At 41.5% G+C, this 19,812-nt stretch overlaps 1 protein-coding gene across 3 annotated transcripts in view; it reads left to right on the forward strand.

Moving 5' to 3' along the window:
* The window catches only part of zzef1 (zinc finger, ZZ-type with EF hand domain 1), a 259,977-nt gene that overhangs the window by 146,219 nt on the left and 93,946 nt on the right, over window positions 1–19,812 (forward strand). For all 3 annotated transcript variants that reach the window (XM_043718816.1, XM_043718818.1, XM_043718817.1), the window contains exons 31-35: window positions 7,046–7,165; window positions 11,190–11,351; window positions 14,290–14,422; window positions 14,825–14,963; window positions 18,887–19,052. In XM_043718816.1, the coding sequence (XP_043574751.1) occupies window positions 7,046–7,165; window positions 11,190–11,351; window positions 14,290–14,422; window positions 14,825–14,963; window positions 18,887–19,052 (720 nt within the window). The remainder of the gene's footprint in view (window positions 1–7,045; window positions 7,166–11,189; window positions 11,352–14,289; window positions 14,423–14,824; window positions 14,964–18,886; window positions 19,053–19,812) is intronic.

Genomic DNA, 19,812 nt, shown 5'->3' on the forward strand with positions numbered 1-19,812 from the left:
CTTCTTGACCTCTCCATACCCACCACGACTCCGGCCTATCACCCTCACGTTGACCTCCTTCCAACTATCGCATTTCCACCGCCCCTCCCCCAAGTCCTTCCTCCCTACCTTTTATCTTAGCCTGCTTGGCACACCCTCCCCATTCATGAAGAAGGGCTTATGCCCAAAATGTTGATTCTCCTGCTCCTTGGATGCTGCCTGACCTCCGCTTTTCCAGCAACACCGTTTTCTGATTTCACTGCCAGACACTGCCATTTTTAAATTTAACCAGAAATGTACTGTGTTGTCTTTGTAAATAACTTCCTGTTGTGGCAGTTGGAGTGTTTTAGGTTACACAAGCAGTTAGCCTTGTATTCACATGCAGGCAACCAAATTAAGCATAGATTAGACTCTTTACATGATTTAGCTCTAGGATGCTGTCGTCTTTAAGTGTCTGCTTTTCATTGTGGGAATCATGTTATTAACTGTTGGCAGTTCAGTTAACTGTAGGAATGTATCATCTGAGCCCAGTTTCGTCCTTGACTGATGTATATTCTCAGGTTTTCCAGGCACTAGGGGGTAAGAGACTGTTGGGGTACTGGAAACCTGCTTTTATCGCCCCCATTCACTGCTGAGGAATAATGTATCCAACAAGCATGTGTTTACTGAGCCACTGCAATTGGCGAGCAAGGCACAGGCTGGAAATTGAATGTGCATCTTCTTATTTCTTTGACTTGTTTGCACATTGCTTTCACTCACTCCAGCCAAAGTAAATACACCATGGGCCATGCATTGGAAGTTATCTTTATTTGTAGTTAGTTGTCACACATTTACAAGATGATTAGGGGGTTAGATAGGGTTGACAGTGTGAACCTTTTCCCGCGTATGGAGTCGGGTATTACAAGGGGGCATAGCTTTAAATTAAGGGGGGGTAGATATAGGACTGAGGTTAGGGGTAGGTTCTTCACTCAGCGAGTCGTAAGTTCATGGAATGCCCTGCCAGCAGCAGTGGTGGACTCTCCCTCTTTATGGGCATTTAAGCGGGCATTGGATAGGTATATGGAGGATAGTGGGTTAGTATAGGTTAGGTGGGCTTGGATCGGCGCAACATCGAGGGCCAAAGGGCCTGTACTGCGCTGTATTCTTCTATGTTCTATGTACTTATGCCACCCATTGATGTAAAAGCCATTTTATGGTGACTTTGTTTTGTTTCGATTTGATTCAGAATAGTCCTTGTACTTTAAATAAGCAAGTTACCAATTTTTTGATAGTGCTGTGTACTCATGCAGATAGAGACCATGTATGGGGTGTGTGTGTAAGAGAGATGGCCATTTGGAGATAGCTGCCAAAGAAGTTTGCCTTTTCTATGCATTTTATTATAAGCATTTTGTTTAAAAATCAAATAAAATTGCCATTCATCATTTCTCAGCCAGATGTGCTTAACCCCCTTTCTCTTTTCCTGATGTCACACATCATTCAATGCAATATTGTACACTGTTGTCTCTGGAGATACATGCCTTGGGGAAGGTGGAAGTAAATAACAAGGATGAAAAGAAAAGAGAAGGGCATTTTAAGTGCTCTCCCCTCGAAGTGTGATTTTGGTTTGGTTTAGTGTGACCTGTTAGTAAAATCATGAAGTATTTTCAAATATAAAAATTTATTGGAGAATTTGGAGTCTGAAGTCTAATGAAACAAAAGTAATTTTTAAATATTGTCAACTCCATATTTTAAAAAAAAATAATTGACTCTGGGATTCCTTTGATGCTAAAAGGGAAAGTAAATGATAGGATTATGACAGACCTAGATTGGATTAATGAGTTTCTTATCACTGTACTGTCATGTCTGAGCCAGTGAATTGCTATATCAACAAGCACTTCTATTAACACCCAAGAGCAGTGTATCCTGAACTCTGACTCTGTGTGACCCCGGTTTGAGGCTTGGAAATTGTTGTAACCCATGATTGAGAGCTGTTTTAACTTGGTTAGAGTGTGGCATTGGCAATTTCTGCCTCGGAGCTCTTAACCCCACTTGAGGTCCTGGCATCCACCTTGGGAAGTCCTGCCCTCAGATGGAGTTTGTCAGAACCAGGGAATTTGTCAGGTTTAACTTCTAATCCTTTCTCAATGCTTTTTTTCCTGGTGATTGTAATTGTATAAAGTTCCTCTTTCCCTTTCACGTTTTGATTCAAAATTATTTCAGAGATATCATTTATATCCTCTTTCTGTTTACTATTATTACTTTTCCCAGGCATACACTCCAAGACACTACTCTCATTTTCTTAACTTACTCTCTCCATTTTCATCTAGCTGTAGAAACTCTAGCTAACTTCCTCTCTTACTCTAATTTCTCCATCTTTATTAACCTTCTAACCATTCTTTATATTCTGTCAAATCTTCTAATTTGGAACTTGAAATTATCAATATTTTCCTTAAGTTTGATACTCTCCTCAAGTTCCTCAGTTGTCCACAGATGCTGCTTCCTTACTGGAATGTATATTAATTAAGTATTTTGAAACAGTTCTTTAAATGCCTGGCACAGTATCTTTCGTGAACTATCCCTTACCTATTTTCCCAGTTCACTTTAGCCAGCTTGATTATCATGCCTTCATAATTGTCCTTAAAGTTAAAAACATTAGTACTAAATCTACTTTTCTCTTCAGACTGAATGTGAATTTCCAAGATGATATGATCACTACTACCTAGAGTTAACCTTATTATGAGATTATTAATTATTCCTGTCCTTTATGACATTGCCAGTTTCAGCATGCTCTCTCAACTTTTTCTAGTTAATTTATGGAAACTTCCCAAAATTGTAACCCCCCCCCCCCCCCCCCCCAAATTTTGTTTGAAGCTCTCTCTGCTATTTTAGTTATACAACTTGCTAGAATATTGATCTTATGTGGTAAAGACTGTCCCAACTGCATACTCTGTACACCAATGCAACAGCAATAACTTTCAGGCCATCCCCAGACAGTGTCAAGCACAGTTCCCATTTACAACTCAAATGTGTAAAAGGTAATATTTGACCCAGCAAAGAAGTCCTTGTTGCTTTAAATTGCTTACTGGAAATGCGACAAAGCCTTTCCTATCCTTTAAAGGAGAAAAACAATCAGGTTGTGCAACTTGAGCTGTTATTATGATGGAGCTTCCCAACTTAGCAAAGGAAAATTCAGATGAAGATCATCCCAACAGTACAGCTCCCACATTCCCTGGTACTACTGCCAGTCTCTCATGAACCAACATCCACTTCTGTCTCCCCAGTCTTACAGCCCACACTCATTCTCTAATTTTATTTATTGTCAATTTTCTCATGTAGAGATCATGACCTCTGACGACCTATTTTTTATTTTAACTGGTAGTTACTCACACCTGTATCAGCGGTGTCTATGTGGCAGGTCATGTTAACATTGTACAGGACATTGGTTCGGCCACATTTTGAATACTGTGTACAGTTCTGGTCACCACATTATCAAAAAGATGTGGACGCTTTGGAGAGGGTGCAGAGAAGGTTTACGAGGATGTTGCCTGGTATGGAAGGTGGTAGCTCTGAAGAGAGGTTGAGTAGGTTAGGTTTGTTTTCTTTAGAAAAAAGGAGATTGAGGGGGGACCTGATTGAGGTTTATAAAATCATGAAGGTATAGAGAGGGTGGATAGAGATAAGCTTTTTCTCAGGGTGAAGGATTCAATAATGAGAGGTGGAAAGTTTAAGGGGGATACACGCGGCAAGTACTTCACACAGAGGGTGGTAGGTGCCTGGAGCACGTTGCCAGCAGAGGTGGTAGAGGCAGGCACGGAAGATTCATTTAAGATGCGTCTGGACAGGTGCATGAGTAAGTGGGGAGCAGAGGGATACAGATGCTTAGGAATTGGGCGACAGTGGATTTGGATCAGCTCAGGCTTGGAGGGCTGAAGGGCCTGTTCCTGGGCTGTAGATTTTCTTTGTTCTTTGTTCTTTATATCGACTGTTACACTGGGTCGTCTTTCTCTGTTGCAGCAATTCGTGATATCAGGAAAGTAGCGTAGCTGAGTGATCTCTCTTATGAAGGATGCTGTATAATTTGTACTGTCTCATCTTAACATTATATTCCTGTTGACTCCCTCCACGTGAATGGCTTCCTTTACCTTGGTACCATGTTCAGTTTGCTCATCCAGCCTGTAGCTCCTGCTTTTGTCCATGCACGTTGTCCATGTGTCCTTAAACCTGTTGGGCAATTGCAAGGTCTGAGGCTTCTCAACTCCTCCTTGTTCTCCTTACCTGTTCTACTTGTAGATACACCTTTCTGTCCATAACCACTGACTAAATCAGAAGACACTATCCTCAGGGGTGTGATTCATCCGAGAGAAAAGTGTCCAAGTAACTTCCCCTGCCCCTACACTGCCCGTAGTTCAATGTCCAGCTCTGAGCCGAAGCTCCTCAATCTGCTAACCCTCACTACAGACATCATTGCCCTGGATCATACCAGTGTCCAGGCGCTACCATGTTCTGCAGTCATGACACATCATCTGACCTGCCATCCAAATTGAGTTAATTAGCTTATTATTTTTGCTTAATTTATATTTTATAAACTCTACAACTCCCAGTAGATTTTATTGCTTCCAATAAACTTGCCAAATCAAACTTTGCAATTACTAACAAATTACCTGAATCATGAAAGAAAAATGGACAAAGTACTCATCGACTAATCTGTTTCCCTGTGACGTTGCACTTTTGATTTTTTTTTTCATTTCTCCCAAAGTGATCAGTTCACAGTCTGAGTCCCAGCCCAGTCCAGCCCCAGCCAACTACTTTTCAAAGCTCTGCTGCTCTGGGCCATGGGGTAAAAATGGGCCATTTTCAGATTGGCAGGCTGTATCTCATGGGGTGCCACAATGTTTGGGCCCCAGCTATTCAGAATCCACGTGGAGTATTTGAATATGTGGATCAAATGTGATCCCCATGGCTGAACACTTCAACTCCCCCTCCTACTCCGTCAAGGACATGCAGGTCCTGGGCTGCCTCCATCATCAAAATCTCACCACCCGACGCCTGGAGGAACAACGCCTCATATTCTGCCTTGGGACCCTGCAACCACACAGGATCAATGCAGATTTCAGCAATTTCCTCTGTTCCCCTTCATCCACATTATCCAGTCCCAAGCCTCCAACTTGTCCATCACCTTTCCCATCTATCCGCTCCACCATCCTCTCCTACCTATCACCTTCATCTACCTGTCACATTCCCAGCTACCTTACCCCCAGCACCAACCTCCCTTTCCATTTATCTCTCAGCCCCGCCGGCCCACAAGCCTCATTCCTGATGAAGGGCTTATGCTCGAAACGTCGATTCTCCTGCTCCTCGGATGCTGCCTGACCAGCTGTGCTTTTCCACACTCTCAACTCAAATATATTATTTCCAAATTTACAGATGACATCAAAGTAAATGGAAATGTGAATTATGAGGAAGATATCAAGATACTTCAATGAGTTTTGGGTGTCGCTTTGGTTGCCTGAGTTAATGTTGCAAAGCTTCCTTGAAGTCCTTGTTGATAATGACCTGGTACTGCTTTTCTGATCTCTTGGTAAATAGTACAGTTAGTGCAGTGTGCAGTTATGCTCCTGATCGCAAGAATCTGAGAAATCCAAGCTTTCTATTCCAAATGTTGGTAAGGAGCTCTCTCCACTTGTTTCTAACGTCCAAAAAAAGCTTGGATTGGAGCAGTAGCTCTCAAACGTTTTGGTTTGTAGCATATTTAAGTAAAGCAAAAATTCCAGTGTCAGTGTACCAACCTATTTTCACCAGCCCCCACCAAAACAATAAATGAAGAGAATGGCTCAGCTTTTTGATGAAATAGCAATGTAGTGATGTCTGGTTCCAAGCTGGGCAGCTTCATTCCAGCCCCAGGCACCACGTTCAGCTGGATCGTCTTTATTTGCAGCCCCTCAGGTTTTGAAAATCTAATCACATTGTCTCCTGTAACTGTAACACAAATCTTATTTTATTGTTGCTTGAGTTTATTACAACTTGTTCTGTGCACTCAGGAGCCTGTCTGCTTGTGTGAAACTTATGTGAATGGTGGGCATGAGGGCTCTGGTTTATCCCCTTACATGGTCTTGATTGCAAGGTTGTGCATCCGTGACTTGCATTTTGAAGCAGCCCCTGTACCACTGAGAGGACATTAGAAACTCCTGGGGTAGAGAGTGAATATTGCAGATATTTTCTGAACTGTAAGAGAGCATGATCAATCTGCAGAAATATTTTTTACATTTTAGGTTTAACCTTAATCTCCAGTTGCGATGGAGGTCATACTTGGCACGAGTTTGCGAATAAATATCAGTGCTGCTCTCGTATCCTTCCTCCTTCACTTTTGCTCAGAACTTATTTTCTTCAACTTGGATTTGAACAAAAAAGTGTGATCAGGACGTTGGAATGAATGTTGTTTCCACTTTTCACCACCTAAAGTTAAGCTCATCAAAAACTCTGCTGAACAACTCATGCCAAGTCCTATTCATCCATCACCTCTGTGCCCACTGACCTACACTGGCTTCCTGTTAAGCAGCACCAATTGTAGAAAAGAAAATTCTCATCTTGTTTTCAAATGCCCCCAACACCTCACCCTTTCTCTGTAATATCCTCCAGCCTCACAACCCAACTCCTATATGATGCCTACTTCTATAATTCTGGTCTCTTGTACATCTCCAATTTTCAGTGCAGCTCTGCCTCTGATTGCAAGGCTGTAAACTCTGGAATTCTGTTGCTAGACCTCAACCTATCTCATGTTTGAGATATTTCTTATACCTCACACTTTGTCCAAATTTTTTGGTATTTGTCTTAAATTTTGTTTTTGGGGCTGGTCAGTTTTATTCCATAAAATTTCTGACTAAATCCTTTTGGACATCTTATTGTGTTAGAGGTACCATATAAATGATGTAATTGGTCAGTTTAATATGAAGGTAATCTGGAGTTCTTTTTATGATATATAAGTAATGCTTTCTCTGGTGGTTGCAGGTGCTCATGTGGCTTTATTAATATGTTATTTTATCATATAACAACAGTAAAACAGTTTCTAACTCTGTCTTTGTGTCTGCAGCTATCATCAGCAACTGGAGGGCTGTGGAAAGAAGCAATGGAATGATCTGCGGCAGGCTTACTATAATCTTGTGCTGCTGCTGGTTAATGCTGTCCGCCAGTTTAACTCTGAGAAAGACCGGTAGGTTCTCCAATCTACTCAACACTAAAATTCAATCATTTGTTGTATTTATTCATTTTTCCATGTACTTCAGAGCAAGCCAATTGGCCTTTTGGAGAATGTCGGCGCAGAGGGTGGTACTTGCGTGATACTTCTTTCTGAGCAGCTCTGCATTCTTTACTTGCCGTTGAATTCTCCTGTTTTCTGTGTTTCGAATAAGTGAGTGATGCAACTGTTGTTTTTGGTGTCCCTCTTGTCTTGGCTCAAACATTTTTACTTGTTTGTGAATTTTTGGCTGCTGTGCCCCAGGATTTAGGATGTATGCTGCATAAACATAGATCCTCAATTCCTGGAATTTGAAGCCTTGAAAGTCCCTTTTCTGGGTTTCCTTGCCTCCTTTCAAAATGTTAGTTGGATCCCACTGATGCATGTCATTGGAAAAGTATGCACTTAACCATAGCTGCAAGATTTGCGGAGCTAAGTGATTTGTTGTTTAATACATTGCCAGCTCTAACCATTGTCAAATAGTACAAATCAGGAAAAAAAACCCCAGCATACTCTTTAACATCAAGATCCTTAAATCTTTTGAAGATAATTCTTTCATTCTCCGGTTTTAGCAATGTGCTAGAAACAGATCTTAGAATTTGTGCATTTGACCTAGTCTCATTTCAAACTCAGCATAGAAATAACCCCTTGACCCCAAGTGGTCTGCTGGCCATCATGGCGGCCACCTCCTCGTAATCATTTGCAGGATGTGACTGTCACTGCCAGGGCCAGCATTTATTGCCCTGCCCTAGTTGCCCAGAGGGCAGTTGAGAGTCAACCACATTGCTATGGGTCTGGAGCCACACGTCAGTGAGACTGGGTAAGACTGACAGATTTCCTTCTCTAAGGGACATTAGTGAACCGGGTGGGTTATTTTGATAATTGCCAATGGTTGCATTGTTAGATTCTTTAATTCCAAACTCTCTTTATTGAATTCAAATTCCACATCTTCCATGGCAGGATTTGAACCTGGATCCCCAGAACATTACCTGGATCTCTGGATTAATAGTTTAGTAATAATACCACTAGGCCATCAGCTCCCGTTTAATTTGTAAATATTTCTTTAGTTTCTCTTTTATGTATCTACCTAGCTTCCCATTGAAAGCATCCATATTTGCATCACTTACTTCATGTGGGAGCAGGTTCCACAATGCAGTATGAATAAAGTGGTCCCTCCAGGCAACATCTTTGGATGTTTGGTCATAATTTTAGGTTGATAGCAATTTCCCCACATGATGGAAACCTCCTCTCTACGTTTAGCCTCCCAAACACTTTCACAATTCTGTTAGATTACCTCTCAATCTTATCTTTTTTGGCGAATAGAGCTTGGGTGTATTCAGTCTTTTCTGACAATCATTAATTCTTGCATCTTAAGTCTCTCGTTGACTATATTTGTTACATTTTTGGTTTCTAGATTTGTCTTGCAGAGCATATTTCATGTTCTGTTCAGACACGGCAAACAATGAGCACTTCAAATCTAGGTTGGCTGAAGGAGAGTCAAGCCCTCGGCAGGTTTAATTTACTGACTGGCTAAAGAACCTAAGAGTTTGTATCTTGAGCACTTTGGATGGAGAGAAGTAAAGTGCAGGCCCATTAGTTGTAATTGTAATGTATTAAACCGACAAGACTACTAAGGATGATTTTAGCTGTTTAATGGGCATAGAGGTGCATAAGGGCCTGATGAGATGTATCCTGGGCTGCTGTGGGAGGCAAGGGAGGAGATCGCAGAGGCCCTGGTGGAGATATTTAATACTTTACTGGCCACAGCTGGAGTGCCTGATGACTGGAGCATAGCTAATGTGGCTCCATTGTTCAGAATGGCAATAAAGATAGGCCAGATAATTACGCACCAGTTACATCACTGGAAAAAAGTTCTGAGGTACAGGTTTAATCAACACTTGGAAAGGCAGGAATTAATGATCAATAGCCATCAAGGATTTGTGAAAGGAGATCCTGTCTGACTAAATTAATTGCATTGTTTAAAAAGGTGACTAACCTTATTGATGAGAGTATGGCAGTTGATGTGGTTTACATGGACTTCAGTAAGATCTTTGACAAGGTCCCACATAGAAGGCTGCTCCAAAAGCTAAGAGCCCAAGTGTTTCCAGGAGGTATTGAGAGAGATGATATGGTGTGACATACTAGTCCAAGCAAGGAATAACCATGGAAGGAGGAACAATGGACATGTGAAGATGGCAGACAAGAAAAGACCCACTGAGTTATCCCACTGGTGTCTGGAACATTGACTAGCCGCACAACTGCAGCCATTGTTTGCATAGCAAGAGTGTTGGGTGGTGGCCATGTTCCAAAGTCAGGGTGGATTTATCATTTTGTGTCCATTAGAATGTTGTGTGGATCAACGGTACTGGGAAGTTGTAGTCATAGCTTCTGTGATGTACAGGACCATTGCTTGTGTTACGGACCAAACCAAACCCCCACAATACAAATTAAGGAGGTAGCCTAGACCTTAACTTCCTTCTTTCTTAGAAGCAGGTGTGAGGTGCTGCGTCCCAGATGTCATTCGATTGTTCAAACTACTTTAAGCAAAGTACACTTTGTTCTTACACCAGTAGTTGCAATACAAACTAAAAAAGGCATAACTTTATCTCTATCGAAATACTTAACAAAATAGTATATTATTTAACTACTACTCATCGACTGTTCCAATATGCAGAATCCTATAAACAAACCCTTGGTGAATTCAGCCAAACCAATTTCCCTTCCTTGTTACCTCCTCTAGTCCTGGAGAACTCCCAAAGAATGAATCTAGCAGCAGAAAGCAAGAGAGAACTCCCGCTTTTGCAGCAGCAGAGAGAGAATTGTATCTAGCAGTTTCAACTCCAAACACCCCAACTTCAACAACTGAACGCAAACTTAAAACGCTGCGTCTGTGTGAGCTGACTCCACCCACTCATACTACTTTTGTCTTAGTTATGAAAAACTCAAAACTATTTACTCTGCTTTCCGTGAAGCAGACATCAAGGCATCAGGTTTACAACACATCTCCAAGAGAAACAGGATAGAACAAATCCCTGTGAAAGGTACATATTGCCACAGCTGAAACAGTCAAAATGTTATAGAGGGCAAAGATCTGGAGTCAAGAGGATCTTGAAATTGATTCTCTGGTGATTATGACTGTAATGCAGCTGGACTAAGATCAGATTAGTTAAAAATATGGCTGTTTTCATGTGGTATCAATGTTATCTTGATGTGGTCTTGTATTTAGAAGTCAACTTGGTGCAGTTCTGAATCACATAACATTGCATTCGAGGCTTAATTGCTCAAAAGTGTCAGAATTGTACAGTTGGATTCTGCGTGGCTGAGATCAGCCACTAATCCTTATACAGTTGTGGGCAAATTTATTTCATTGTCTTGACAGAAGGAAGTTGTAGTCATAATTATTTTATCTCAGACTGGTGACTTCTTTTTCCAGCGACGACTCATTTATTTTTGCAATTTTCTACAGGATAAGGCTGTCTAAAAAGGTTCCCAGATCTCTTCAAATCTCAGGCACAGTGGGATGGATCAGTGTACAACGTTCAGGCTTCGGTCTGCAGTCAACATTGCCATGTTTTCTGAATCGTCATTCCCGAGCGCCATTACTTATAACGTTTTTAGATACTTTGACTGTGGGAATGAGGCTGAAACCTGGATGAGAGGATTGCAAAGCGCAATAAGAGGAAGTGGAAAGCATTAAAACTTGCTTGTAAACTTCAATTTAAAAAAAAAAATGGATTTCCAAGGAAATCTGTGCTCAAGATTAAGTTAGTGCCCCTCCTTTCTTTTCCTCTCTATTTCTTGGTTAATTTGTTTGCAACTGGTGCCTAGATGTAGCATGAATGCAGGTAAACTGTGCAGTTCTTTCTCTCCCTCACTTGTGAAATGCTGCTCCCCATCAATTTGGTCATGTTCGTAACATGTAAATTTGCTGCATGGCTTCCTGAATAGATTCAAAGTGAACACTCTCTCTCTTTTGTTTTGTACTGCTTCATTGTTTTAGGTCTCTGCTCCCGGCATTGTCCTGTGTGCAGACCTGTCTACTTCACCTGCTGGATATGGGCTGGGAGCCCTTGGATATGCCCTTCTTCCATGAAATCCAGCTGCCTGATTTTTTACTGGCAATGTCACAAGAAAATATCAGTATCCATGACAGTGCAATACAGTGAGTACAACCTTAGTGTGGTCTGAATTGGCTGAGAAATGAGTACTTAAAAGGATCGAGATTTCATGCACAGCAACCTTTGCCTGACTTGCGTCTTGATAAGGCTGTCTAGCTGTATGTTTAAATATCAAAAAGTACCTCTGTTGATTTTCTGAGTATCTGCTTAATATATGGAGTGGGGAAGAAGGTCTTTATGTGAGATGGACATTTAAGCAAATTCAAATGATAAAATTGCGAATGTGGTAATGGTTTTTGAACAGATTTGCCAGGCAAAACAGATATGTATATTTCCGGGTTGATCCCAGTTTTTTGTGGATGACACATGCTTCTCTATCATTGGTTTCTGTGTTATACTTTTGGTTATCATTCGGCTGATCAGCAGGACAATATGAAAGTCCAACAGCAGCTGCTCATGCATGCACCTTATATACATGACCTTTAATGTTAAAAAGCATGAGGCACTGTCATAAGCCATTGTTGTTTTTCATGTGATATCAGTGTTATCTTGATGTGGTCTTGTATTTAGAAATCAACTTGGTGCAGTTCTGAATCGCAACATTGGATTTGAGGCTTAATTGCTCAAAGTGTCAGAATTGTACAGTTGGATTCTGCGTGGCAATGAGATCAGCCACTAACCATTGTTTATGACAGTGGGGATTAAGGGGTTAGGGACTAAGGATGTGGTTGAACAGGATTTAAAGAAGTCTTTGGAAATGTAGTCGGTGGGGAGGAGATTCCAGAATATAATGATTGAAGTTTCTAGAGGAGCGTTGGCGGTTTGGAGAAGAGGAGTGAAGGCTAAGGATAAAGGATTAGGTTGTGATCCAGGGGCTAGGGCTGGAAATAATACTTGAAGTGGAACAAGAAAGGACCCTAAAGGTTCAACGGACAAAGAGAATTTTGAATCCTGTGTGTACCTCAATAAAGGTCAGTGAGGATGAAGTACTGAGTTAATGGGAATTGTAAAAATTAGGAAGCGGCGGTGAAGGGGTTTTGGTACAAGCAAGAGTCCTGGGGAGTTTAGTGTCTGTGATGGTAACAAAGTGAGTTTCTGTAAAGGATACGTTGTTTGGGAAGGTCATTTTGTACAGAATAGGGTGAGAGATTTGCTTCAGGTACAGTCTGTTCTGCTAAAGTGCGATAGTTTTGTTCTCATGTTATAGAAAATTGTGCAATAGAAATACTGGCGTCTATGGGGAAACAAAGTTGAATGAACCACCAAAATATCAGTAAAAATTGCAACGAAAATAATAGTTAGCCGAATATAAACAATAGAACAGTCTAAGTCAATGTTAAAATCATATATTTTAATGAGGTAATACAATAAATTTAATACTTTAAGGAGTTTGAGTTTACTGAGTTACAGTACAGATCATAACAGTCTGTACCCAGGCTTTCCTGCTCATACAATCGTCTGAGTGACAGTCTGTAGAGAATAGCACAATCCAAGAAACTCCACTGTATGGGTCAGGGTTAAGATAGAGGTTTTATTCTCGCCACTTGGAACCAATTCTGGCTTCAGTAATTGTGAAGTTCATGGTGATGAACGGGATTAGAGGGGTCAGGAGGATTGTTGGGAATTGCAGAGGTTTCCAAGCTTAGGAACGTTGTAGGGACTGGAGGAGGTTACCAAGGTAGGGAGTGTGGAGATTTACAATGGCAGGGCGAGGTTTATGGAAGCTGGAGGGGAGGGGGCCTGAAGGAAGTGACACAGAGTTGGGAGTGGAGGAGGTTACGGAAAGAGCATTGGTCTGAACTGGAGCAGTTGGAGGTGGTTTCACAATGAGGGAAAGTATAGAGCCACAGGAGGTTACAGAAGTAAACACCTCGAATGGACTTAAGGTAACTGGGGAAGGAATCGCCTAATAGCCAACGGGAGTTGATGTTTTCAAAGAAAGCGTTCCCCAATTCATCAATCGGGTTACAGTCAAATTGCATTGACGAAACTCGCATTATAGGAGAACGACCTGTAGAGTAAAGGTTTGTGGTTTCAAAATGGGGTTGAAACGTGAGATTCAGCATATGTTGGGTTTGGGATCTTTTGGGGTTTGTGTAGGGTGGAACTCAGGAAGCCTGAGGAAACTGTTACTTTGGTTTCCAGAGAGAAAGTGCAGCATTTCAAATTGTTCATAGGGAGAGGCTGAATAGGCTGGGGCTGTTTTCTCTGGACCGTTGGAGGCTTGGGGGGTGACCTTAAGCAGAGTCCTAGAATAGAATCCCTAGAGTGTGGAAACAGGCCCTTCAGCCCAACAAGTCGACACTGACCCTCTGAAGAGTAACCCATCCAGATACATTCCCCTCCCCTATTATCCTACATTTACTCTGACTAATGCTCCTAACCTACACATCACTGAAAACTATGGGCAATTTAGCATGGCCAATCCACTTAACCTGCATGTCTTTGGATTATGGGAGGAAACCGGAGCACCAGGAGGAAACCCATGCAGACACAGGGAGAATGTGCGAACTCCACACAGGGAGAATGTGCGAACTCCACACAGGCAGGCACCTGAGGTTGGAATCGAACCTGGCGTTGTGAAACAGCATTGCTAACCACTGAGCCACCGTGCTGCCCCTTTTTATAAAATCATGAAGGGCATGGGTGGGTCCAAAACTAAAGGCATAGGCTTGAGATGAAAGGGGTAAAAACTGAAAAGGGATTTAAGGGGCAACTTTTTCCACAGAGGGTGGTGCGTGTATGGAATGAGCTGCCAGAGGAAGTAGTAATGCCTGGTACAATTACAGCATTTAAAAGGCATCTGGATGGGCATATGACTCGAAAGGGTTTGGAGGGATATGGGCCAAATGCTGGCAAATGGGACAACGTTTACATTGGATATTTGGTCAGCATGGACGAGTTGGACTGAAGGGTCTGTTTCCGTGCTGTACATCTCTGACTCTTATGACTCTAAGTGATTTGAGCCTTGTATTTGTTTAGCCAGTGGAGTGAAGAGGATGAGATTGCAGATTATGAGTGTAACAAAGAGTGGATGGAGGAATGTCAAGATGGAATACAGCTTCGGGTATGGTACGAGAGAATGTCTAATGCAACTGCTGAGGACAAAAGAAGGGTAAGTAAGATCAATGTATCCCTCAGCTTGCCTACTGTTTGTCACTGGCATGCCTCACTTCATATTTAACTGAGAGAAAAAAAAACTCTGGTTTATGAAAATTCTTTAATGTTGTGTTAAATATTTATTAAATGTGGGAATAGAATATACTGTCTAATGTGCTTTCTGTTTGAGTGGAGTAAAAATGACGTTTCTTTTCCAGAAAAAAACTTGGATACATTTTATGTGTTTTGACGACTTTTTTACCTTCTGTGCAGGATTATTCTGTGCACGTGCATTTTTTTCTCTATATCGTCTTTCTGCTTGACACTAGCAGCTTCCACTGTTTCCGAAGGGGCCACCAATTATGTGAAAATGCCTGGAACACTCCAATGACCAATTTGTTTGTGTGTTTTGTGACAGATGCACATGTTTGTTGCACGTTACTGTGACTTGCTGAATGTGGAGATATCCTGTGACGGGTGTCATAAAATAGCCCCCTGGCATCGCTATCGGTGTCTGCAGTGTCCAGACATGGATCTCTGCAAAACATGTTTCCTTGGTAAGAACTTGATCCTAATGTAAGGAGAAAATTACTTGATTCGTGTCAGCTATCAGCCGAGACCTTGGATGGGCAGAGCTCGAACGTGTTACAGTTTGCTTTATTTAATGAGCACTGGGATTTAAAAGTTGTGGGAAATTAATTTTAAAGAGAACTCAATCTCTTATTTTAAAGTACTGCAGAAATAGTTTTGGTGTGGAAACTGAGCTGTTAACTTGGGTGACAGCAGAGTCAGTGGAGGAGGAGACTGCGCTGGCTGTTGAGCTTTCGGTCAGGCTGCGATTTGAGTATGTTAACTAGTTTTGGGTACCAGTCCGGGAAGGAGGTGGCCGCACTGTGGATCTGGTTCAGAGCAGTGCCACAGTGAGTGGCCCTTCAAATCCTCGGAGACTGTGCTATGAAGAAAGGGCCGTAGGAACAGAGTCAGCTCTCTCTCAAATCAGATTGTGACTGATCTGTATCTCAATCCATGTCCCTTCGCATCCTTACCCAGCAAAGCTCTGTCAGTCTCAGTCAAATGGAGCTTTCAAAACTGTCTAGTTCCATGGTCTTTTCAGGGGTGAGTGTTTCAAATGTTAGCTAATCTTTGTATGAAAAGGTGCTTCCTGACATCCTTGTGAACAGCTGACCTCTAATTTTAAACTTTTGCTTCCTTGTTCTGAAGTATACAACCAGAACGAGTAGTATCTCAGTATTTATCTGATGAAATTCTTTAACCGTATCAAATATCCTGATTAGATTACCTTTCAGTCTTTAAAAAGCAAGACAATCAGTCAAGGAATGAAACAGCACTGGAATCCATTATCTCTGTGCTGGATCTTTGAAAGAGCTGTTTGATTAGTCCCCTTCTCTTTGCCTTGAGCCCAGAAAATCTTTCCTTTTCAGTATTCATTTTTCTTTTGGAAGTTATTATTGCATATGCTCCCTCCATCCTTTCAAGCAGAACATACCAGATTATAACAACTTGCTGCGTAAGGTGCTGGTTTTGTGCCAGTTCTCTTAAATCTGTATCCCTCCTGAACCTTCTGCCATGAGAAAACTGTTTCTCCTTATTTAGCCGATCTAAATCCTTCACAGTTTTGAACACTGCTATCAGCTTGCCCTTTAACCCACTCTTCTGAGGAGCATAGCCCCAGTTTCTTTAGTATCTCCACAAAGCTGATGTCTTTCACCTCTGGTTCCATTCTAACCTTCCTGCTCACCGTTAGCCACCATGCTTCAACCAGTCATTTCTAAAGGTTCAGAATAACTTCCTTGCTTGTGTGTTCCATGCCTCTTTTGAAATCCAAATCTTCTAATGCTGTTTTAGCAGCCTTCCCAACTTGAAAGAGTTATAATTCTACATCCTCAGATCTCTATTCTTACACTTTCAACTCCTGCCATTGAATTCATATTATCTCTCGTCATTCTTCTTACAGAAGTGAATCGTATAGCACATTAATCTGCAGTGCTTCTATCCATTTCACAACTGTCTCTCCTGGAATTTTTTCCAACCCTCCTCACTCTTTGCTCCATTTCTGAGATTCACACCAGTTGCAGATACTGAAACTGCACCTTGGCCAAAGCCAGTAATGTATATGAAAGAAAACAGGAACACCAAAGCAACATGCTCCTTGAGTCTGGAAAACACCAATTCATAAATACTGTCTGTACGCAAACAGCCACTATCTCTTTAATCCAGTGGGTGTCAATGTTTCTAACTAGTCTGTAATCCTGAAACCCATTTGAAAGTCGTCTTGCCCTCATTTTCAGGACTGCATCTTTCTTCATTAGACTGCTGTATATAAGTGAAGAAAGTTTTTTGCACAAAACTCATGAAATCCTTTCCCTTCTTAATGGTATGTTCCCTCTCTATATTCAAATAATTGAAGTCCCTATTTGTACCACTTGAAAGATGTGAAACATTGTGATTGTTCTGAAGATTTTTCCCTCTGTCTCATTCTGTTATTTGCTGGCTTCTAATGTATATTCTGCAACAGTATAGCTCCACTGTCTGTCTTAAAACCTCACTATATCTTTTTTCAGTGCTGTGACATTATATTTTGTCTTTCTCTTTCTCTGCTTTTCCCAATGCTCCTGAATAGATACCAGGTTTATACAACCTTCAGCCCTAGGTTAGCCAGCCAGTACCTGGTTGAGGGGAAATGAGGAACATAAGACTTAGGAGCAGGTGACCTCTCTTTCCTGTACTCCAATGGAAAATATCCAGCTTTTCTTAAGATAGACCCTTCACCTCGGAATAAATCAAATGAACCTCCTTTGAATTATTTCTGAAGCAATGATGTCTTTTTCACACAGATATCAAAACTGTACACAGCACTTCAGATGTGGCCATGTATTGCTCAAGTAAAGACTTATTTCTATATTCCATCCCTCTTGCAATAACTGACAACATTTCACTTACCTCCTTGATAGTTTCCTATATCCATATACTAACCTTATGTGATCCATATGCTAGGACATCAGATTCCTATGTACCTCAGTTTTACAGTCTCCCCAGTTAAGTAATATGCTTCGTTTTGTGTTCCTCCTGCCAATGTGGACAAGTTCATATTTTCCATATTAAACTCCATCTGCAAAATAATTTGTCCATTGACTTAACCTGTCAATATTCCTTTGCCAATTCTCCACCCTTTTACTGCAACTTGATTTCGTAATTAATTTAGTATCACTTTAGCAACCACGTTTTCCATTATTTCATTCAAGTAGCAGAATATATAGGAATGCTTTGGTAATAGAGATGATGTGGGGATGCCGGTGTTGGACTGGGATGGACAAAGCTAAAAATCGCACAACACCAGGTTCTAGTCTAACAGGTTTATTTGTAAGTACTAGCTTTCAGAGCGCTGCTCCTTCATCAGGTAGCTAGTGGGGCAGGACCTTTTGCTATAAATTCTATGTCTTACGATCCTACCCCATTTAGTTACCTGATGAAGGAGCAGCGTTCTGAAAGCTAGTGCTTCCAAATAAACCTGTTGAACTATAACGTGGTGTTGTAAGATTTTTAACCTGATAGTAGAGGACATATAGTAAGGGAGAATAAACACCGTTCTCTGCAGCCAAGAGTGAGAGTCCAGGAGGTTGTACTGTCATCCCAGTATCAGAGTTTGGGACATTTGTCTTAGACTGAAGAGAAATATTGTTGTGCACCTGGGTACCACCAGCAGAGATAGGGTTAGGAAAATGGCAATTATGAGCAGCTTGGGGCTAAATTTAAAAAGCACAACCTCAAAGGTAATAACCTCAGGAATGTGTGACTCTAAGATTGTGAGAGAGAATTAGAGGTTGGTTCATGGAGCACTGGTACCAGTACAGGGAAAAGTGGGAGCTGTATCATTAGGCTGGCCTTCACGTGATCAGTGTAATTTGGGAAATACCATCCTAGGTAATAGCTCAGGTTGCACAATCTGATTGTGTTTCTCCTGCTATCCAAATGATAGCAGGGACGTTGTGACATTTCCAGTGGTCGGTTTCCAGAAGCTGAAAGCTTGTATCCCGAAGATATGTAAGCTGATTTATGGAAGTTGTCCAGAGTACTAACTGGTGACAGCCTAAAAATGATTACTGTTGTATTGATGTATAGTCAGGGTCTTCAGCCCTGGAACTAGTTGAGGGTATCTTGCTCTGCACTGCATGGTGCTTTATCTAGTATTATCAAATATCCCCGAAACTGCAATGTACCATTCCTGTGCACGATTAACTTATTACGACATTTGGCTTTCTCAAAATGGTGTATTTGATGGACAAAATGTACTAGTGTTTACTTCAGGGTAATGTTAACAATTCCTGCGCAAAATGTTGGAAGTAGGTTTTACCAGGAGTTTCCTCAATATTAAATCGCTGCATTCTAGAGTGTTGTAACATTCCTGAAGGCTAACGGTGAATTGCGGCTGATTTGTTTTTGTGATGATTTTATTCTATAGGTGGAGTGATGCCTGAACATCACGAAGATTATCACAAAATGGTGAATATGGAGTATGCATGTGATCACTGCCAGGGGTTGATCATAGGCCGCAGGATCAACTGTAATGTATGTGATGACTTTGATCTGTGCTATGGATGCTATTCTGCGAAGAAATACCCTGACAGGTAACAGAGGACAGTAATGTAGAAGATGGAACTGCCATTTCCCATTTCTTCCTCTGGTATTAGAACAGAGGCCTGCACTGGGAATAAAAACTAAACCATCAGCAATAACTTGCCTGAATATAGTACATTTTCATGGAAAGTTGTCAAATAAAGTTTGACATTGAGTCCTGGGTAGGGGGTATGAGATTATCTGAGCAAAAACTGATTGAAGAGGTACAATTGTAAAGAGGTCGCTAATGATGGAAAAGATGAATAGAGAATTAGTAGGGACTCCAGAGGCCAGGGTCCAGACAACTAAAAGCCATCACTGGCTTCAGGAGTGCTGAAATGGTCAGAATTGATTGAATGCAGAGATCTGGTTTCAGGGAGAGGTGGAGTTATGAGCAAAGTTGGAGGAGTTGAGAGAGATGGGGAGGGTTAAGGCCATGGAGAGGTTTGAAACCAAGGATGGGAGTTTTCCATTTGCCTTGTTTCCTTAACTGGGTGCCAGTGTAGGTGAGCGAGCTCAGAGGAGATGGGTGGCTGGGATTTAATGTGTGTCCAGATACAGCCAACAGAATTATGCCATTTCGTGGGGGCTGGAACGAGAGAGACCCATCAGGAGTATGTTGGAATGGGAGGGAAGAGGGGTTCAGCAATTGAAAGCTGATGCAGGGGTGGCACTGGGTGGTAATAAGGTGAAGGAAGTAGGCAGCCTTAATGAGGATGTGATTGTCTCATGTCATTTAAAGCAGACTTTTTAGGGGACTCTATAGATTTG

Source organism: Chiloscyllium plagiosum, chromosome 28 (genome assembly GCF_004010195.1).
Source record: "Chiloscyllium plagiosum isolate BGI_BamShark_2017 chromosome 28, ASM401019v2, whole genome shotgun sequence".
In the NCBI taxonomy this organism is placed as follows: domain Eukaryota; kingdom Metazoa; phylum Chordata; class Chondrichthyes; order Orectolobiformes; family Hemiscylliidae; genus Chiloscyllium; species Chiloscyllium plagiosum.